Consider the following 22,293-nt stretch of genomic DNA (forward strand, 5'->3'; position numbering starts at 1 on the left):
CAATTTGGGTCGAACGAAAAATCTCTCTTTGACCCATTTAGAGTGCTCCAATCGAGTCCAAATGTATGACCGATCCCCACTAACTTTGGACGGCCGATCCATCCATGCCAGTGGCACACCTCCTGGAAGTCCCCTGGGGGGTTCCCCATACAATCATTTCAAAATATCACCATTTTTGGCCTTTACATGAGAAAAGAAACTAAAAAGTTCGACCCAAATTGGGGGACATCAGAATTCGTTTTAGAGGTATGGTTCCTTCGGCAAAGTTTCTTATTTTGATCCCTAGAATATGATTTTCACAGAGCAATGGACGATTTTTTTGCCTCCCCACAAACCCGGCCTATTAACCACCCTTGATAAAAAGAAACGACCAACGGACTAAAAATGCGGAATGTCGCTGTTAAAATTCAAGAAAATAATTGAAAATTTAAAAGCCGGAATTTAAAAAAAAAGTGAAATAATTTTTACATAAGTGGCATTTATGTAAATATAAAATCTCTATTGGCATTTTAATCAAAAATAAGTTTCCTATAAGAATGATCTGGTGTAGACGAAATACAATTGTAAGTCCTTCCATTTTGATATTGTTGTTAATTAGTGAGAAATAGTGTAAATTTTCTTCTAACTAAAAAAAGTAGAAAAAAAAATATTTTTTCATAATTGGTTTTTATAGTATACTATGTAATCTTTTTTTAATTTTTGTACACATTTATTATTGAAGTGAAAACTTCTTTAGAATCGTTGGGAGTGATTTGAGGAAAAGTGAAACGAAAAAGGCGACCAACTTGGCTACGAAGCGTTATATTATATGTTGATATAAAAGTAGCGACGAAATAAATAAAAATAACTTTTATTTTTTCTTGTGATTTGAACCAAGGATTTTGGATCGGAAGCTCACATTGCTAGTCGCTCGGCTACCGCGCCATGCTGTCGTCGCTGGCCTAAAAGTTATTTAGTTACGAAGCGTTATATTATATGTTGATATAAATAATTTTTGTGAGCGTGTAATTCTCAAAAGTTTTATTAGGTTTATTATTTAAAATGTATTGACTAGGTAGTGTGGTTATCAGCTTAACATCTGATAGATCCTCCATCGGAGGACAAGAAATGTTAAACTGATTTTTGGAAATGGGCGGAGTGTTTTAGGGGCTTGCTCCTTCTCTGCCACGGGTTGATCCGGTATTGCAGTACCGCCGGGATTTCAGCCTTGAATAAATACAAGAAAAAATATACTAATACATTTAGCTTTGGTGGGAAGAGCCATAAATTTTTATATGAATACATGTAGACGAAAATGGAATTTTTTTTTTGAAATTTGCATTGTAGGACTTTTCTGATTATTTATTGAACAGTTTTTTGGTTTAGATACTGAAAGTCAGTTTAAGTGAATCGGTATAAATATTTCGTACATTAATTTTTGTGAGCGTGTAAATTCTCAAAAGGTTTATTAGAAAATCTATTGAAGTAGGTAGTGTGGTATCTGTTCCTATCAGCTTAACATCTGATAGATCCTCCATCGGAGGACAACAAATGTTAAACTAATTTTTGGAAATGCGCGGAGTGTTTTATGGGCTTGCTCCGCCTCTGCCACGGGTTGACCCGGTATTGCAGTACCGCCGGGATTTCAGCCTTGAATAAATACAAGAAAAAATATACTAATACATTTAGCTTTGGTGGGAAGAGCCATAAATTTTTATATGAATACATGTAGACGAAAATGGAATTTTTTTTTTTGAAATTTGCATTGTAAGACATTTCTGATTATTTATTGAAAACAGTTTTTTGGCTTTTCTATTTTTGGTTTAGATACTGAAAGTCAGTTTAAGTGAATCGGTATAAATATTTCGTACTTTAATTTTTGAAGTGAAAACTTCTTTAGAATCGTTGGGAGTGATTTGGGAAAAAGTGAAACGAATTACATATAAACGTAGCGACGAACTAAATAACTTTTAGGCCAATACCGACAGTATGGCGCGATTGCCGAGCGGCTAGCAATGTGAGCTTCCGATCCAAAATTCTTGGTTCGAATCACAAGAAATACAATTTTTTTTTTTTTTTGAAATTTGCATTGTAGGACATTTCTGATTATTTATTGAAAACAGTTTTTTGGATTTCAGCCTTGAATAAATACAAGAAAAAATATACTAATACATTTAGCTTTGGTGGGAAGAGACATAAATTTTTATATGAATACAAGTAGACGAAAATGGAAGAAATTTGTAAGTCTGTTTCTTCGGTCCGTTTGGGTATTTTTTTTGACAACATCGAAACCAAAGCATTTGTATCATATTTTATCTATCATAAGCCACTCGTATCATTTGTTGAAATTGAAAACATTGAGGATGAATAATGATAAAATGAAGAAAATAAAATATGAACTTTATAGCAATATTATAATGAACCTATAATTATCCCGCTCCTAATGCTGTTTTCGTCTTATTCTCTCTCAGTTTGTTTTACGGAAGGTTTCACTTCTATCAAGTCTAACCGTTAGACTGGTATTTTTTTTTTTAATAGACTCGTTAAAATGTGCCTAGTATTGATTACCAATAAATTACTTCATTACTTAGTCCATGTTTGTATAACGTTTCCACAAACGGGACATCACACTTTGCCTCTATTTTTTTTGGACTAGTCTCGAGACAATACCGAAATGGATCATCTAGAAATACTCATTGTGGAAGATTATATAATTGTTTCTGCCGTGTGTGGTTGCGTATACATATGTACATTAATTCATACATTCAATATGTAAGCAGAAGGAATTGCATTGCCTTGTCGTAAATTAAAGTTACTTCAAACAAGTAAGCGATTTGTTTTCTATTAAGAAAATATTTACACACAATTGTACCTCTAACTAAAAATATACAATCGTGTAGACTTTTTTGATTTCAATTGCCTGATTAATATTCAATGGACTTGTGTAAGTTATTATGTGCTAAGTACATTTTCCTACTTGTGCTCGTTGAATACACAAAGCCACTTCATGACGTAAACTTCTTCGCACAATGAGTACCTATTAATTTTTTCTCTATATCTGATTATTTCGCTCGTTGACTGGGAGAGTATACTTATTGAAATAAATGGGCAAAACGACCGGCAGCTCATCTTTTATGAAGCATAAAAAATGCATAGCGGTAACTTTGACCGGAAATGAAAAATTTGTGAACGCTTAATAATCAAAACGGTTAGGTGTTTTTTTCTTACAATTTTAATGGTTAATTAATAGTTTTCATTATCAGTTTGCCAGTAATCGATTACACAATTCAACAAATTAAAAAAAAATGTCTGGCCTGCGGCGTTTGATTCTCATTTCAAATGTAAAACTTACATCTGAAACAATTTTTGTAGTATAGGAAATTTTGCGATTTGAAAAAAAAAGAATATGTATTAAATTGCCATTACCTCTAGAAATAGTTACAGTGGCGATTTTGAAATATTTTTCGTGAAACTCAAGATAATTAACTTTTCTGTGCAATACTTTTTAATCAATCAGTTGACAGTTGCGTATAATTTTTAATAAAATTTCAGAAAAAGTGTCAGGGGAAAAAGAAATTCATTATTTTTACGTTAAATGTTTGCTTAAATGGCTTAAAACGACGATGCTACGACTACTAACATGCCGGTAAACTTCGATTTATTTCATGATTTTATCAATATTTTCAGTATTAACGACATTTCCTTTAACATCAGAAATGCCTGAACAGAGTCAACGAAACCAAAATTGCACGTAATTACCTGTTCCCAGTATCGGCACCATTGTATTTTCGTCTTTATAAAAAAAATTGGAAAATGTACCGAATGTATTCTTTATTGACTCCCGTTGTAAACACCCTGCAACTCACAACTGAATCGAACAAAAACAAAAAAAAAATAGCAAAATAGCTTTTTTAGTGTAAAATGTCACCTTGACAACGAGCAACTTTGTCACCTTGACAACTTTGAAATTTTTAATCGATACTTTACGAGATATCGGTCCCTACAGCCATCTACCGAGAAAGTAATAGATTTATTTTTCCCCAAACTAATATTATGCATAAAAAAGCATACTAATTTCCTTTGGTTTCTTTGTTTTTTTTTTCGTTTGAAAGAAAATTAGCGCCCATTAATCAAAATTCGATGAAAATTGTGAAAGCCATTAGCACCTAAGCCAAAATGCAGGAAATAAATTGTTACTCATTTTTATGACTTATTTATGGTATACAGCATACAGTTAAAGTAAAAAGTATAAAAGTGAAAGAAAAAAAATTGTCTATCTCCCAAAAGCCTTGCCGCAAAGCCATATGATACCATAAACAAAATGCAAAAGCTGTTCCCAAAGAACCTGTTCTCAAAAGCAGTCCTTAAGTGCGACTTACTACTACATTTAAACTTTAACGGTTAGATACACGAAAATAATACCGGAAAGAAGCAATGCAACTATAGCACAAGAAATTCTCTTTTCAAGAATAAATTCATCATATAAACTTTACTTCCGGATTTCCCTAAATTTGGTAGCATTTATTGACATTGGCCTACCAGAGCCAATATCTTCATATTCCGCCGTCATATTGGCAAAACAGATCGTTATGCAATCGCAATCAATACTTTTTGGGTTCATAAGTGGCACAATCTTTTTGACCACCTGCTCAAATTTTTCGCCTTGGTCGTAGTGATACAGACATGTATTTTTTACCTGGGAACGTTCTAACAACAACTGGCTTCACGAAACAAAAAATTATCGATGCACTGCAAATGGAGTGTAAACTTTATATTCCCGTGTAGTAGAGCCAAGTGCGTTGTATATAACGTTAGTCAGGAAGAACCCTTAGAACTTTTTACTTCACTTAATATTTTTATGGATAATTTATTTGAAGGCGTTGAAATCTGCGGCGGCCGGTGCCCGCTAGAATCAATCTCAGTTTTTAATAAAATAATTCAACTATACCACTGAACTAGACAATTTGTCGTAAGTTCGTAAGAGTATTATGTGAGCAATACCATCTTAAGTGATCTAAGTATTTTCGTCATTGTCGTAAACTTTTCGGAAAATTGGTTTATTTGTAGGCTAGAGAATACTGATAATCAAACTGAAAAATTTTATAATTTTGAGATTTATTAAATGTGCAAATTTGGTTTAGGAGTTTTAAACGGAAATATCATAAGTTTTTTTAATGTTTTTATTAATATTTTTGTAAATATTTTTTAAATTTAAAATTTTATTTTGTAATTTTTTCTTATTCTTTGATTAATAGCTGAGACTAAGCCCAGTGGTCCCAGAAAGCTACCTTTTGGAGTTATATTCAATTACGTACAGCGAACCAACGGAAAATTCCGGGTAACCGCTAATAAAATATTTACGTGGGAGCAGAAAGGTCTACTATACTTAAAAAAAAAGATAAGTTTGCACTGATTTGGCATATCTGGAACCGTTTTAATGTCAATTGTAGATGTTGTTACAGGTCAGGTGAGCACATCAATTCTTGTAGACGGAGAACTTGGTCTCACGAAAGAGAGATGTAAATTTATACCTTGCATGACAAAGAGACTTGGCGAATTTTGTATAAAGTTTTGGCTATGCGTAGATATCGCATCAAAATATCTTCTATAAGGGTTCACTTATTGAGGTTCACATCTGATAACCGTCCACAGACACTGGGAGAGGGCTTTGCTTTTGACAGTCACAGTTTTTCGTCATATTGGACTTACCTACAATAAACGCATTGGTTTCATACCAAAGAGTAAAAGCTAAAAATTATTATGAAGACGACACATATTGGCAAGTTTTGACTATTTACTTATTTGTTTTTTATTAAATTTTTTTATAAAAATATAGTTCATTGAAAGCAAAAACTACAACAATTCAAGTTTAAAATTTTGTACAAGATTCAAAATTCTTGATAAGTATTTTTCTTTAAATTTGGGTACCAGCTTTATAGACTATTAAATTGTAGTATAACAAAATAAAAGTTTGAAGTTGATGTACGATAATTTTTTCCCAGACGATGTTTCGCATTTACGCCGTATATTCCTTATATGAAAAAAAATGTGAAACACTTTTAAGGAAAAAATTATTACAAATTAACGAGAATGGCTGGAAATTAAGCAGGCTTCGTTGAAGCATATTAAAACTAATTACTTCTATAAGAACGGAATATTCTATAAAACCCTTAATTAAAACAAAAGTAAAAGACAAAGAAAATTCAGATATTCTAGCTTCTAATGGTTAGCTAGCTTCTCATGGATAGACCTATTAAATGTAACCCTAGTCCATATGATGGCAGAGGTTCCGAAAAATGTAGGGCAAACTACGGGAACATATTTTGAATGCGTTCAATTCGACTAATTCAGTTCTTGTGGACAGACCTCAAAATAAACTAAGCATTTCTAAATTTGACCCAACAAAAGAGAAATATAATAATTTCATCGTGTAGTGTCAAAAGACTTGTGGCAATACGCCCTACAAAACGCAACAACGAGTAAGATTTCTGATATAGTGTTTTAATGTGAAATATTTTCTTTTAAAACATGTGAAAAAAATTCCATTTTTTTAGAAAAAGGGAACATTTTTTGAAAAAAACAAATTTTTTTGTTAATGCAAATTTTTTTTTAATTTTTTTAAATTTTTTTTGGGAAATAACATTTTGAAATCAGCCCAGAATACTGCTCTAGAATACGTACTCGATCGAAGCGTTGCTAGTCACATTCTTAAGCAGATATACGTTATTTTCACTACTTCGCCGTAGGTATTTGAATATAACCCGAAAAGTTGTGTGAATCCTACTGTGAAATTTTCTGTACGTAGTCTCAGCTATTAATAGAAACAGTCTAAAGAGTGGCTAAAACAAATGCTACCCGAAAACTTTTCATAAAATTATGGAATTTTTTTTTAAAGGAAAATTTTTTAAAAGTATATCTTATCCTAAAATATTTAAAAAACAAGTGTAAAAGTTAGAAACAGCCCTATATATTTTGCTGCAAAAGATTGTAGATTTTCAAAATTCAATAAATTTCGAATTTGTAAAATTAAAAAAAAAATTTTTTTTGAAACGTTGTTTTAGTTTTTCAGTGTACTTCTTATTATAAATAATAATTAAATAATTATTAATAATAATTGAAGTTTGAAAAGGTCGAGCCAAGGAGCACCAGGAGATTTGGTGGCTCCTAAAACACTCAGATTAAAAAGCTCATTGTATGTAAAACTCTGGAAAGGGGGTAGATAGTCAAGGAGGGAAGGAGAAAAGTATCAGAGAAAGAGATAGGAAAGAACATAGACAGAGAAAGAGATAGTTAGTCCTGTGCGAATTTTCCAGATTCTTTGACAAATCTGTAAATATCCCCCAGTTTTAGAGAACGAATATTACTCATTCTCATGACATCGGAACCCAATACTCGTAGCCGTGCTTTAGCAAAGGCAGGACACTCACAGAGAAAGTGCTCAGTGCTATCCGCTTCCTCCAAGCAAGACAGGCATACCGGGTCCTCAATGATCCCAATGGTGGTCATATGCTGACCCCATGGGTTTTGTCCTGTAATGATACCGACCATCAACCGGACGTCTTTCCTTCTAAGGTTTAGTAGAAATTTTGACAGCTTTCTGTTCGGACTTGTCACAAAGCACTTTGCAGTTCTGCAGCGTTCTACACCGGATCATCGCTTCTTATGTAGATTGCCTACATAAGCGCTGATCCAATTCTTGATTTTAGCGGAACTGATTCCGATTATTGGCTCTGGCCCTTGTCTGTTTCCCGCTCCATCTCCTCTCGATTATCCATTCGGCTACTTTCAGGATGGCAAAAACTTCTGTTTGGAAAACAGTTGCCAATTCCCCCATAGCATAGTGATACTTATTACTATCGTCTAAGTACCATCCGGCTCCAGACCCTATTTCATTCTTGGACCCATCGGTAAAACAAATATCCGTCAAACCTTCCTCCATGCATTCTTGATTGCTTCATTGCTCACGCAATGAAAATCTGACATCAAATTTCCTTCCAAATGAAACTGTGGATATCAGGTCGTCTTTAGGTGCCAAAAAAGTGGATGCTGCTCAGATAGCAACTTAGAGATTTCTCTGTGTCCCGAAGTTCCGTCTTTGTGCCACAAACCATATTTATGGAGTCTACACATTGCTTTTATTGCTTCCTGTTGTATCTTAAGATCCAGGGGGAGCAAATCAAGCATAGCATTTAGGGCATCACCAGAGGTTGTACTCATGGCACCCGTGATGCATAAACATACACTTCTTTGCAGCCTGTATAGTTCCCGGATTGGGGACTTAACCATGCTCCGTCGCCACCAGACCACAGAAGCGTAAGTGATGATTGGTCTGATAAGTGCTGTGTATATCCATAGGACCACAGCAGGTTTCAGACCCCAGGTTTTACTAAAGGCTCTGCGGCATTGCTGAAAAGTCCACAATGCGCGATTCACCTTCAGTGAAACTTTTGTCTTCGAAGTCAGCTTCTTATCGAAGATCACTCCTAAATATTTAACTTCATCGGAAAGACCAAGTGTCACACCCTTCAGTGTTGGAAAACTGAGTCCATCCAATTTCTGTTTTCTCATAAACAAGGCTAAGGTTGTTTTGTTCGGATTAACGGAAAGACCTTGTCTCATACACCAGTCATCGATTTTGTCCAGAATCCTCTGCACTTTCGTGCAAAGCCTCCTTAAAGATTTATCCAATATTAGCTCACAGGCATCGTCCGCATATGCTTGGACATGAAAACCGAGTTCCTGCATCTCCGCTAGTAGAGAGTTTACGGCGAAGCACCACAGCAGTGGAGAAAGAACACCCTCTTGGGGACATCCTTGCTTGGCCTTCACGGTGATTAGTTCGTCACTGTTCTCACCAGCGGTTAACAGCCTCTCAGAGAGCATGGAATATATCCATTTTACAATGGTTTATTAACTCCGTGTCGTTCGACAGAAGAACATATTGAGCCGAAAGTGGCATTATCAAAAGCCCCCTCAATGTCCACGAACACGCCCATTGTGTATTCGTCAGCTTCCAGCCCGGCTTCAATCTTGCTAACAAGATCGTGCAAGGCTGATTCGCATGATTTTCCACTCTGGTAAGCGTGTTGATTTCTACTAAGTGGACTTCTCGGCAATACCCCCACTCGAATATGTTTCTCCACCACTCATTCTAGGCTTTTCAACAGGAAAGATGTCAAGCTTATTTAAGTACTAAAAAATACTAAATTTTCCAACATTTAATAAATTTCATATTTGTAAACTTTTTTTCGAAATTTTCTTCGAAATGGTTTTTAAAACCTTTTCTCTTATCAAATACAATAAATTTTCCTTTAAATTTAGTACTAAAAAAGATTAAGTACTAATTTTTTCAACATTCAATAATTTTGGAATTTGTAGTTTTGTTTCTTTGTTTTTTTTTTAATTTTTTCAGTTTTTTATACTCGAGCCTACAAATGAACCAACTTTTAGACACATTTACGACAATGTCCAAATTATTTGGATCGGATGACTTATTAGCTTTTATATAAGCCCCAAGTTATATCCCTGCGTGAATCTCGGGTCCCGACCTTACTTTGGAAATATCCTGAATTATCGATAGTACGACTCTCCGCTTATACTAGCTTCTCTAATGAGAATACAATAGTTCGTTTTATTCCATACAAAAAAGCAAAAACAATTAAATGCACTTATAATAGCACTGAATTAATAACTCATAACTTGGCTTCAGTTGTTGGCTTGCAACAGCAGCTTCATCTTCATCGCATCACTATCGCATTTCACTATAGTTTTTTTTGTTCTATTTCATAAAAGTAAATCAGTCTGTCGTGCTATTTTTTAGTTTGGCATTTCATGGCGAAAAAATTATGAAAATAAATCAAACAAAACTAATGTTGGAGGTTATTAGGTCCAGTCGTGTGTAGTAAAAAAACGGCATCAACAAAATATTGTACACACATTTAATGCATATATACGCACATACACTCACTGATATTATATTATACCAGGAAACTGTTTCAAAACCATTCAGACGTTTCATATTCAATGGAATTGGAATGCATAGAAGATTGCGCTGGCATGAGGCGGTTAAATAAATTGATAAGACACTTGTGATTGTATGATTTGATTGTACCAACTTTTTGTTTATTGAAAGCGAATTATTACATCTTAGAACGTGGGGTATTATAGATTATTTACAAGCTTACAGTTTCCACTACCGACAAAATAAAATACACACACACTCACACACATACATAGGAGAATATTAAATTTAAGTATTTTCTGAGAATTTATGCACTTTAAGCGTTAGTTTCAATATTTTACATTTAAATATTAATTAATTTTTAATTATACCTAAAATTATTTTATTTACAGCTTAATAATTTAGTTAGCTAATACGAGTATCAACATTCACGCGCTTTCACTTACACCTATTTATACATTGATTTCGGTTTAACACACACACACACCAACACCCACACAAGCGCACATATTTTGCAGCTCTAAATTACTTGTCGTTGTTTCAGTCATACGTTTGTCTGCTGCTATCTCCAAAGTTGACACTTTCGTTGAGGGTTCATGCGGCTGCCCATTGGACAATCGTAGACGCGTCCGAATTCAGCGAAATTCGCTAATGCATCCAAGACACGCTCCTTATCGGAGCCATGTTCGCTGAACTCCAACTCACGTGCACTGGTCGCCGGTGAACCGCAGAAGAATTGTGCGAAGTTAAGAAAAAACACATGCTCCGGCGATAGGCTGGTAAAGTGCAGCGGGCGGGCATTAGCGTTGCTGCTGGCATTGATGCTATTGAAATAGGCCTCGTACGCCCAGCGTAAACCGCTCACGTCGGCGATTTTCTCATCGACAATTTGTGGATTCCGCGAACGCAAGCAATTCAGATTCGAATCGAATATTCGATTCGATTTGATGCGATCGGAGGGGCCACGCATATTGCCACGCTTATCGAACTCAACACCGCTGTCATCGAAACCGTGTGTGATCTCGTGCGACAACAGGAAGCCCAGCGAGCTATATTTGAAAATCTCATGCAACTGTGGATGATAGATGGGCGTGTGTAGTAGTGTGAGTGGTACAATTACCACATTTGAGCGCAGCAGGTAGTAGGGTGAGGAGCTAGCGCCAGTTTCGGGATCTTCAAGGTGAAAGAATGAGTCATCTTGTACGAGCAGCTCTTCGAGACGCTTGTGCTTGGCGCGTGTGAAGTGTTGTAGTAGACGCAAATGATTTGCATAAAATTCTCTAGGTTCGATTTCCAGTTCTGCATAGAATGCCTCCACTTGGCGACTGGTGGCGGGACGTGGCAAATTACCTACTTTAATGCGCATCGTATCGATTTTATCCTGCAAGAAGCGCAGAATGTGTGCATCGAACTGATTAGCATTGTTGTGCAGTGTTTGGGTAAAGTGTTGCAACATTTTACGGAAAAGCATTTCAATGTGTGACTTCTCATCGATAAGTTCGGGATTCTGGCGTTCATATAACCAGGTCATGGCAAGTGGCATCATGCTGCGCGTATGTGAGACACAATCGCCTTTGAGAAAGTTGCGCGGTCCATCAATATTCAGGTACCAAAGAAAACGCAGCATTAAGTAACGGCAGATGAATTCCGGCTCATGCTCATCCAGCACGGTGAGCAGCAGCCTCATATATGGCAGATTTTGTATTGTCAGCTTCATATAAGGATCCACCGGACGCTCCAGTATAATGTCCAGGTAGCGTGTGAGAAATGGCATATTCAATTCCGCTAAGGTCGTTTCACGTTGTGCCGACGCACTTTCCTCACCCTCTTCGGTGGTATCCTCCACAAAGTCTAAACTCTTCAGCTTCGCCTCAAATTCGTGTAATGCATCCCACAGAGTGGCCTTGCGTTGCTCATCTGTCACACGCAAATATTCCATAATCAATTCGAAACCCTTATGCGGCATTGGCTGAAATCCACCACTCAGCACAGGCTTGTCCAAGTCTATGGCAGAGGCGCGTGCATTATCGCGTCGTTGTATGACCGTCTCCTCAATGAACACTGCATTCATTCCATACTTACGCAGCACCGCCAACATATTCAGCCAATCGTAATGCACTACCTTGCCTTTGCCATGTCGTTTACCAGCGCGACGTATGGGGCTCGCACTCGGTAATACCGTTGGCCATATCAGCTGTTCGTGCTCCTGCAGCCAATCCAAGTAAAGCTGTGGTGTATATGCGTACACTGTCAAACAGGACTTGTAGTAGTCGAGTAGCTTGCGCACAAATGTGTGTTCCATGCGGAGGCGGCGCCGTCGGCGTACGCTGTTCAATAATTGGGCATATTCCTGATCGACTTTGTAATCTATGAGCCCGATTGTTTCGTAATATTCGGCGTCCGCGTGCACATACTGCCAATTGCCGCACGCATACTGGTAGTAGTCATTGCAGGGGTCTGCGCTCGGATCCATATATCGCTCGATTGTCTTCAATTGCTGGCGATTCATACTGCGCGCTGCACTGGCAGTTGACAGATGGAATGCCAGCAAGTGGAAGAGATGCAGCAGTTGTAGCGTAATGCTCGTGCATGTGCGCATTTTTGAAATATTTGTAGATGAGAAAATTGCAAACTCACCGCCCTAATCGCGACTTTCAACAAAAAAATCCATAAATAAGATTAAAAATTTATAATTGCCGTATCGCGTTGCAAGCGTGCGTTTTCCCGGCCGCTTATAACAACCAGATGGTTTCTCGTCTCGCAATGAACTGCACGAATTACGCGCGTTCCGACTTTGCGGCCTTGCTTTGTTTACGATCGGTTCGATTCGACTCGAGTCGCTCTGCTGTCTCAGCGTTTTATTAAAGAGTATTTTCCGATCGCGCGCATCGTTGCTAATTACATGTATCAATGCTGCCTATCCATTCCATTCTGAGCAAGTAGAAAATACAAAAATAAAAGGGCACGTTCATCTTTGCATTAGCTGTTTAAGTAGCTACATATGTGAGCGACGATGATTAAAGTATTTCTATCTGGCAGTTGTTCATTATATTGCTATTGTGAATGCTTTCGCAATCAAGTTCGATTCGCGTTGTAGTCACTGTAGAAAAATGCGAGCGTAAGCGCAATCGCACAAATTTGTCACGCTCAATTGATAACCGATTTTCATGAGCGAGAATTCTTAAGTAATTTTATTGTTTAATGCCTTTTTTTTTGAAAAATGTAAGTACATATGCACATATGTTTGTATATATGTATAGTACATGTATTGCATTTCCTTGTTGAAGCTTTTCTAGCGGAAAGCGTGGGCTGTTCATTTCGGTTTTCAAAGCATTTGTAATTATGCAAGTACATTTGAAAGAATTCAATATTTAAATATTATACGCGTATTAGGGAGGTCGTCTTGTTAGCTCAAGTAAAAAAAAATTTATTATTTCACTTTATTTAGACTATGGCACTAGAACTTGTGGATCAGTTTTGAAAATTTATTTCTGTCTTATTTCATTTTAATAACTTTTTTTAAAATATAGTTCATTCTATTACAAAAACCATATAATTCCGAATTGCAAACTTTGTACAAATTTAAGAAAAATTCAACAAATTAAAATATTTTTAATCAGAATCTTTAGAAAAATTTCGAGTGTGCAGTTAGGTAGTCTTTTCAATTTTGATATAATTTTTTGTAAGTTTCAAGTAAATGGTCCTTCCGAAAAAACGCCTATATGTTGCTTTAAAATAAAACATTCAAACATTTTAGATTCTTTCAGGTTTCAGTATTTTAAGAGAAGAAAAGAAAGTTCAGTGTTTGATTTGCCAGTCTTCTTTCTATCCTCGACAGAACAAGTTTCATGAAATTTTTCATCAACCTTGTTCAATGTTCGACTCATTCATCGTCTACCAAAAAAACACAATACAAGGTGAAGTTCAAAGTAAACAAGACTGAACTAAAATAGAAACGACCGGAACTTTGTTCTGATACCTTCAAGTTTATGTATTCAAAATAATCTATCTGGTGTCGATACACTGTTTTGCGCGATTCTGTTTTCGAAAGAGTGTTTCAGGCCATTGACCGGAATGTCCTTTGAGATATCGGTAAAAGCCTTTTGGATAGCATCTACGAACGCAAAACGTTTTCCTTTCATGGCCAAATGCAATTTTCCGAATAGGGAGAAGTCCCATGCAGCCATATCAGGCGAATACGGTGAGTGATTGATGGTTAAAATGCGATTTCTAATCAGAAAAATCAGTCACAAGAGTGGATCGATGAGATGCTGCTATCATGCAATAAGCGCCAGCTTCCTCCATCGCGGTATTCAGGGCGAATTCGACGAATGCGACACAACAAACGCTTCAAAGCGTCAATATAGAAAACTGCACTGACGGTTCAATGGGCCAACACGAACTCCTTGTGCACAATTACCTTAGAATCGCAAACACAAATGAGCATCGACTTGATTTTTGAGCTCTCCAAACATAATTTTTTGGGTGGTGCCTCCTAGGGCCTTCCATTTGGCACTTTAACGCTTAGTTTCCGTTTCAGGTTCATGTTGGAAACACCACGTTTTATCACCAGTTACAATGTTGTAAAGGAAGTTCTCGTCTCTTCAATGAGATCTTTCGAATATTGAATTCTGCGCAATTTGTGGTCCTCAGTTAACTTGTGTGGAATGAAACGTGCACAGACCTTTCGTAAGCCCAACTGATCAGTAAAAATGCGATAAATCGATGTTTTGGAGATATTCAACTCCGATTACATGAATTTCACTATGATTTCGGTTCATCTTTCACAAATTTAGGAACAACTTCAATGGAGTTTTCGGTGATTACTGATTGTGGGAGGCCTGTATATTCATTGTCATTTATGTCCTCACAACCATCTTCGAAACGTGTAAATCTCTGCGGAACTCTGGCACGAGATAGAAAATTATGGCCATAAACTTTTTTCATCAATTCAAATGTTTCGTTAAACGTTTTACCGATTTTAAAACAAAATTTGATATTAGCTCGTTCTTCGAAACTCATTTTTGTACCGATGATACAAATATTATGACACTTTAGACGTAGTAATTTCGCTTCACTGAACGGAATGTCAACAAGCTTTCATTGGAAGTCAGCTAGGGAAGTAACTTCCAACGCACTAACTGATTAAAAAGATGGTGCCATCAAAAACATTTTTAAGATGTCAGTTTTGTTTATTTTGGACTTCACCTTGTATTTAGTTGAAATTTATGACGACCCTGTATAAAAGAGATGATGCATTACTTGTATGTGATGATTTGAGGCTAGTGTAGTAAGCTTCAGGATAAGGGAAAATCCTTATGCAATTTTCAAGCAAATATGTTTAGTATGAATTAGAAAATTATTTTGGCTGAATAGTGTTACGTTGCAATTATATTTGTTCGCTTAGGTGAAGATATTCGCAGAGTTTTCTCGAAATACAGTTATTTAATTAGCATTAAATTGCATTTAAAACCGTTTTACGGTCAGTAAGCGCCTAAATTTGAAATTCATTACAAATTACATTCCTGCTGGGTGCTGACAGCCAACAAATAAGTATTTATTTCTTCGAAGCAGTGTTGAAGGTCAGGAAAAAACTGCCAAATATAACATATTTTAATCTGTTTACTGCGGTAATACAAAAATAGAGAAACTCCTAATAAGCCCAATGGACGTGCTTGAACTCCAGGCTGACCTTAATGAGCTCGCTTCTTAGTGTTCATATACTCATCTATCTCTTTAAATTTTAAAAAATGTTTTCAAGTCACTTACGCTAAGTCACGAGCTATCCCACAATCGAGATCAAAGTCCTTGGAGTAATTTTTGAATCTAATTTTTCATTCTCTAGTCATATCAATTATATTATCTCAAAATCATACTCGATCTTAGGCTTTGTCAGACGGAACAATTCAAACTTCTCAGACCCTTATATAGGGTGGTTAACTTTCAAGGGCCGGTGTTGATTTTGAATAATATATAATTTTTTTAGGAAATTATTGTCGTTGCGCTTCATTATGATAACATTGGTATGCCTCAATAATTGAACAAAAGTATTGGCCAAATGGCCAACGAGGCCTCAGCGGCACACCTCAATCCGATGGTCCAAATTTTCGATGACGCTGAGACATAATTGAGGTTCTATGCCGTTAATGTGCCGAATTATCTCATCCTTTAGCTCTTGAATTATTGCTGGCTTATCGACGTACACCTTTTCTTTCAAATAACTCCAATGAAAGAAGTCCAACAGTGTCAAATCACATGATCTTGGCGGCCAGTTGGCATCGCCGCGACGTGAGATTATTCGGCCATAAAATTTTTCGCGCAAAAGAGCCATTGTTTCGTTAGCTGTGTGACAAGTGGCACCGTCCTGTTGAAACCACATATCGTCTACATTCATATCTTCCAATTCGGGCCATAAAAAGTTCGTTATCATCTCACGATAGCGAACACCATTCACAGTAACTGTCTGACCGTCCTCATTTTGGAAAAAATACGGCCCAATGACGCCGTCGGCCTATAAACTGCACCAAACAGTCACTCTTTGTGGGTGCATTCGTTTTTCGGCAATCACTCTTGGATTATCATTCGCCCAAATGCGGCAATTCTGCTTATTGACGAATCCACTGAGGTGAAAATGTGCCTCATCACTGAAGATGATTTTCTTCACGAAGTGCACGATATGCATTTTGATTTGAACGCCCGTTTTCATAATAAGCGTTGCTCTATTGTGTATCTTTCCATCGTTCAAATTGAATTAGTCTGAAAATGAAAAATGTCAAATGAAATGCAAAAAAAACTAGACGTTTAGGTGTGGTTCACATTCAAGATCGGCCCTTACCGGAGGATGTTTTCTTTTGATACAAACTTTTTTAATTTCATTTTATTTATAACAGTAATTCTATGCCATGAAACACTTTTAAAGTAAATATAGGCTTATGCCTTGTAGTTAAATCTGTTAAGTTCAGTCTTCACAGTGTTGATGAAAAATAATCTAGATCACGCTAGGTAATTAAATTTTTTCATATAAAATTAAACAAAAAGTATCATACAAAAAATTTGACGAAAATCATTTCCTTGCTTTATAGATAACTTCAAAATATTTAATTTTAACTAAAACTTAAGCAAAAGTGAAATATAGCAAATTTAATTACCGTCAACTTTTTCTCATCGAATAGCGGGTTCTCGAGATATTACACATTTTTGTAACCTATCTTTTGTTTCTTTAATATAGCAAAGATATCTTGAAATTTTTTGAGACTGGAAAAAGTTCCACAGATTTTCTGACTTATCAACCGATTTTACATAGCAATTGGAGGGCCTGGCAAAAAAGCATTAACTATTTGTAAATCAGTGGTATTATTAAATTAAAGCTCCCGCTATTTTTACAACATTTTAGATGAAATGGAAGGTCTGACTTTGATTGCCTAAAATTTTTTCCAAAAATAGTGTTTACTTTAGAACAGTTTATGTATATCTTGATTAAAGAGCTAGGAAGATGAAATTGCTAAACAGGTGCTCTGGCATAGTACTCAGCACTGATGCATAAGCGGAACAAACTCCTGTGAAGATATTTTACCAGAAAAGGAAATAAAACTCATCTCAGACAACGTTAAAACTCCTCAACTCCCAGAATCTTTAATTTTCGACATGCAGAAAGTGGCTTTACCCAAGCAGCTTTACTTCGTCATATAAAAAAGTGTGCTCTGCTGTCTTTCTGGAGGTGTCTAAGGCGTTTCACAAAGTTTGCCACGGTGGGCTCCTCAACAAAATAAATGCGCTTCTAACAACGCAATATTTTAATAATCTAAAATCGTACCTATCGGATCGTTTCTTCCGAATAAAATACGAAGACACATATTCCGAACTTAAGGAAATTAAAACTGGCGTCCCACAGCGCAGCGTACTGGGGCCCATTCTCTATACTCTTTTAACATGTGATTTGCCTAATGACACAAATTGCTCCACAGCAACTTTTGCTGACGAGCCATCTTGTCAGTAGGAGAAACCCATATTGACTCAATCAAAAACCTTCAAATTTATTTAAATAAAATCTCAGAGTGGACCATTAAATGGTGCATAAAACTAAATGTTACAAAATCGGTTCATTTAGACTTCACACAGAAGAAAATCCAATATCTGCCACTATACATAAACGGCGTGTCAATCCCGTGTCACAACAACGCCAAATACTTAGGTATAACACTAGATACCAAGCTTAGATGGAATGCTCACGTTAAAAAGAACAGTTAGAAATCAGATATAGAAATATGTACTGGCTTATGGTTGCCTATCAGCCTTATCCCTATACAATAAAATTCTTTTATATAAGCAGGTGCTTAAACCAATTTGGACCTATGGAATCCCGCTGTGGGGCTGCTCAAACTGAACCACTATAAAATCTATAAAAAGATTCCAAAATAAGGTACTACTAAATGCACCTTGGTACGTCCGCAACACCGATTCGAACACGACCTTGGCATCGAATCAGTTGCCACTTCGATCAACGTAAGCGCTAAGTCTCATATGGAAAGACTGCGCTACCATGTAAATAGCGAAGCCTCAGCCCTAATTGATCCCGGTTAATGGAAAGAAAGGCTGAAACAAGAAAAACCGCACCAACTCACGCAGTAGCCCACTTCTCTGCAAGCTTTTGGCAGAGCATTATTAAATTTAGTTAAGTGCACAAAATTAAATCCAAATTGTTCGTTAGTTTATAATTTATTAACTATATAGTTACAATGTAAATTATAAAAAAAAAATACATAGTCTGAAACTTTTTACATTAAACGTTTTTCTTGTTTGTAAAATAGTTAACTATTTTATATAATATTTATATGCTTCTATTTAATTGTAATATTTTGTTGTACCTATGTATTTTGTTATTATGTTATAAATTATGGGCTTGCAGCTAAGCTGCCGCCAATTAAAGTAAATTACTCCTTTTTGGGATGCAATAAATATTAAAAATAATTTTGGTATTTCAAACTCAATTTTTTCATTTTTTCAACCCCTTACACTGTATAATATTTTGCTATTTTCGGTTACTGATCACGACATTGTCACACAATTATATAAATAGAGACTTTACATATTCATCATATACTCCATCGTATTGTGACAGTGCTGAAACTCAAGTACTAATAAATAGAAACGCGAACTTGGAAGGCCTTATAGTATAAGCAATAAGAGGTTTATTGCTTATTTGCTACTCGCAGACGCTCGGAAAAACTCCCTTTGGCGCAAACCACATATTTATATATAGTGAAATACTTATTCCACTTGTTTACCTAAGCTCAGTATAAATAAGCAAATGCGATGACTGTGTATAGGTATTCACCCTGTATATACATTTATACATATTCAGTGCTAAATCACTAATCAATATTTAAGCTTTCTGAGTCTGGAAAATTAGGTTGCGCAAACGCTAACGATGCATGCATAAGTACAAATAAATCCCTAGAGAACTCCTCTGCCTACGTACACATGCAAACAAGAAGGCGTAATATTTTGCAGATTACTTGCACTTGAAGGAAAATCATTGCTGTTTATACTGGCATGCCTATTAAGTGGTATAGTTTAACGCAATGGGTGAATGATAAGACGATTTGCTTAGTTGTTCATATTTCATTGATTTGCTTGAATAAGAAATGTATGTCACATTGAAAGGAGGTATTTATGTAATTATTAGATACATTTTTTTAAGGCTATTAATAGCTTGGAAATTGTGGTGCATACTCATAGTCTTGACTAGCAGATGAGCAGCAAATGCAGCTAAGGTAGAGCTGCTAAAGGCAAAGATGGTGCATGGGGCGCGAATGAGAAAGGTATGCTGAAAATCAATCCGAGAAGTTGCATGCCTTGACTCCTTTCGTTGCAAATTCAAAAAGCAGAATTGAAATAAAAGTGATGGTACTGTGTACGTGAAATGATGAAAGTGGGCTAAGGCATACATATATTTCTTGATTCAAGATATTTAATGAATTGAATTTGAATAAATAAAAAAAAAATGTTTACATTATGCGACCTTCTCATTTAGAATCGTATTAGTCTTGATTGAGCGAAATTTTTTAGGTAAATTAAATTTTGTGTGAATTTCATACGAAAATATTATTCTTACAATTGTAATTGACTTAGTCCATTTTCAAAATTAACAGATATTTAAGAAAATCAATAAAGAACTATGAGTTTTATTTGAAACAATAACTTCAATGAAATAATTCATGAAAATTTATTAATTGTTTTCAAAAAGTAATCCATTTTTACCATTTCGAGTTTTTAAGATTCTTAAAAGGTTTCTGAAAAAACTAGAGGGATATGTGGCAATAAACATGTAATATCTTTACGTTTTTCTGCCATTCATTTCCTCTCAACATTTCCGTATTTTTTGGTCTTTCGCTTTTAAGTGAAAGATCCAAAACATGCAATCATCTGAAGAAGTTTTATAGAACATCTTATAAGGTTCAGTTTTGAAGAATCTCATCCACTTTACTCATCGTTATTCTTCACTCTTCTTGCTGTTGGTACTTCTAGTGATTTCGTGGAAATAAAATCCTGCTGCGACATTCATTTTATCGAAAACGAATTTCTTCTTTTACACTTTTCTATCAATTCATAATAATGCTCAGGGCTATTTTTATTTTAATTTCTATCAAACCAAAATTACGATCTTCTGGTAGAAAGGAATGACCCGATACCGAAAATGTGTGGGCTTTTTATTCAATATTATGGGGGGGTTTAATAAGTACCCGTGTTAGAAATGAAGACACCATTTTTTCAAAAACCTTTTTATTTATTTTTCAACAAAGACCCATTTTAAAAAGATACACTTCCCCCAACGAGCCATTTCTTCATGTTAGGGAACAAGAAAAAGTCACAAGGAGCCAGATCGGGTGAGTACGGGGTGCGGCAGCAATTCATAACGCAGTTAATGCAGTTTGGCGGCAACAACTCCGGGTGAATATGCTGGTGCGTTATCGTTGTGAAACAGCAACTTCTTTTTCGCCGAATGCGATCGTGTCTCCTACAATGTTTTGTAGAAGCGGTCCAATAACTCACTGTAGTATTGTCCAGTGATCATTCTTCCTTTTCTCTAAAAAATCCATGAGATTGATGCCGTTCGCATTTCAAAAATTCATCGCCATGACTTTTCCGGCCGATAGGGCTGCCTTCGCATTCTTTGGAACAAATTCACCGGGACAAGTCCATTGTTTTGATTGTTGCTTAGTTTCTGGTGTGTAATGATGAATCCAGATTTCATCAACGATAACTTGACAACGCATCCGCTTGTTGTTGCTTGTGAGCAATCGCAGCACCCATAGGGCCAACAATTGTTTAATCGCCAACTTAACAGGTAAAATTTTAATTGCCGTTCCGGTGCTATGGCCTCTGTTACTTCGCGCACTTTCGTTCGTCGATCAGCGAGAATCGTGTCGTGGACTTTTGGAATGATTACCTCATTAATCCCGTCTGCGGCGCGTCTTGCTCGCTCCTCATCAAAAACGAATGTTCGCCTACGTTTAAATTCGATAAACCAATATCTAACTGTGGTCGTAGATGGCGAAGCGTCCCCATAGACAGCATTCAACTTTGCTTTTATCTCCTCACAATTTTTCCCATTCAAAAACAAGAAGCGAATTACCGAACTATACTGCTCTTTTTCCATCTTAGCGAAAATCCCGAAACACGTCTTACTCGGATAGCTGCCAAATCCAAACTAACCTATCACTCAATCTGAAATTTGTTTTACCGTCGTTTGATAGATGGCAGCCCTCAAAGCTAACACCAGCATACTTCAGGAACGCCCTCTGTCATCAAACACGGGTAATTATTGACGGGTAATTATTATTTGATAAGTGAGCAATTTTTATCCATGCCAATGCTATTTTAATGTTACGTTTTTGGCCAGAAAAAGCATCGCGGTAAACATGTTTTCGAGTAATTTTGCACTAAAATGCTACTTCCCGTGCACCTTCATCCTATACATATATCTGGACATTGTCATCATGGAAATTATGGAACATTGTCAAGTTGTATATGCACATATTTCGCCTATATTAGGCTAGCGAAACAAAAAGTTTAGGATACGGAAGTGCTTCTTGCAAATCAATATGTTTTCTTCAAATTTTCTTTTGCTTTTTTCAGTTACTAGCTCGTTCAGCACTTTGTAAATGTCCATCATAATATTCTCTAAGATGTAATTTCTCTTCTTCATTATTGCATGCTGCAATTTTCCCCTTCGGATCATTTTTGGCATGTGTCTTTTCGAAGGGGTTGGAAAATTAAATTATATTCAGTGTTAAGTACTTTCCTGTGGATCCATTCCTTAACAAAGGATTGGTTATTTTTCTCATTTTGTA

The 22,293-nt window shown here is 36.1% G+C and overlaps 1 protein-coding gene and 2 pseudogenes across 1 annotated transcript; 2 read left to right on the forward strand and 1 right to left on the reverse strand.

The window, feature by feature from the left end:
* The first annotated feature begins 1,031 nt into the window (after positions 1 to 1,031).
* Positions 1,032 to 1,215, forward strand: LOC129239867 (U2 spliceosomal RNA; annotated as a pseudogene).
* Positions 1,216 to 1,452: 237 nt separating this feature from the next.
* Positions 1,453 to 1,638, forward strand: LOC129239846 (U2 spliceosomal RNA; annotated as a pseudogene).
* An 8,433-nt stretch (positions 1,639 to 10,071) lies between these two features.
* Positions 10,072 to 12,794, reverse strand: LOC129238690 (neprilysin-4-like). Its single transcript, XM_054873807.1, has one exon. The coding sequence runs from the start codon at positions 12,537 to 12,539 to the stop codon at positions 10,503 to 10,505; it is 2,037 nt and encodes a 678-aa protein (XP_054729782.1). The 5' UTR covers positions 12,540 to 12,794; the 3' UTR covers positions 10,072 to 10,502.
* Between the last annotated feature and the right edge of the window lie 9,499 nt (positions 12,795 to 22,293).

Source organism: Anastrepha obliqua, chromosome 2 (genome assembly GCF_027943255.1).
Source record: "Anastrepha obliqua isolate idAnaObli1 chromosome 2, idAnaObli1_1.0, whole genome shotgun sequence".
Lineage (NCBI taxonomy): Eukaryota > Metazoa > Arthropoda > Insecta > Diptera > Tephritidae > Anastrepha > Anastrepha obliqua.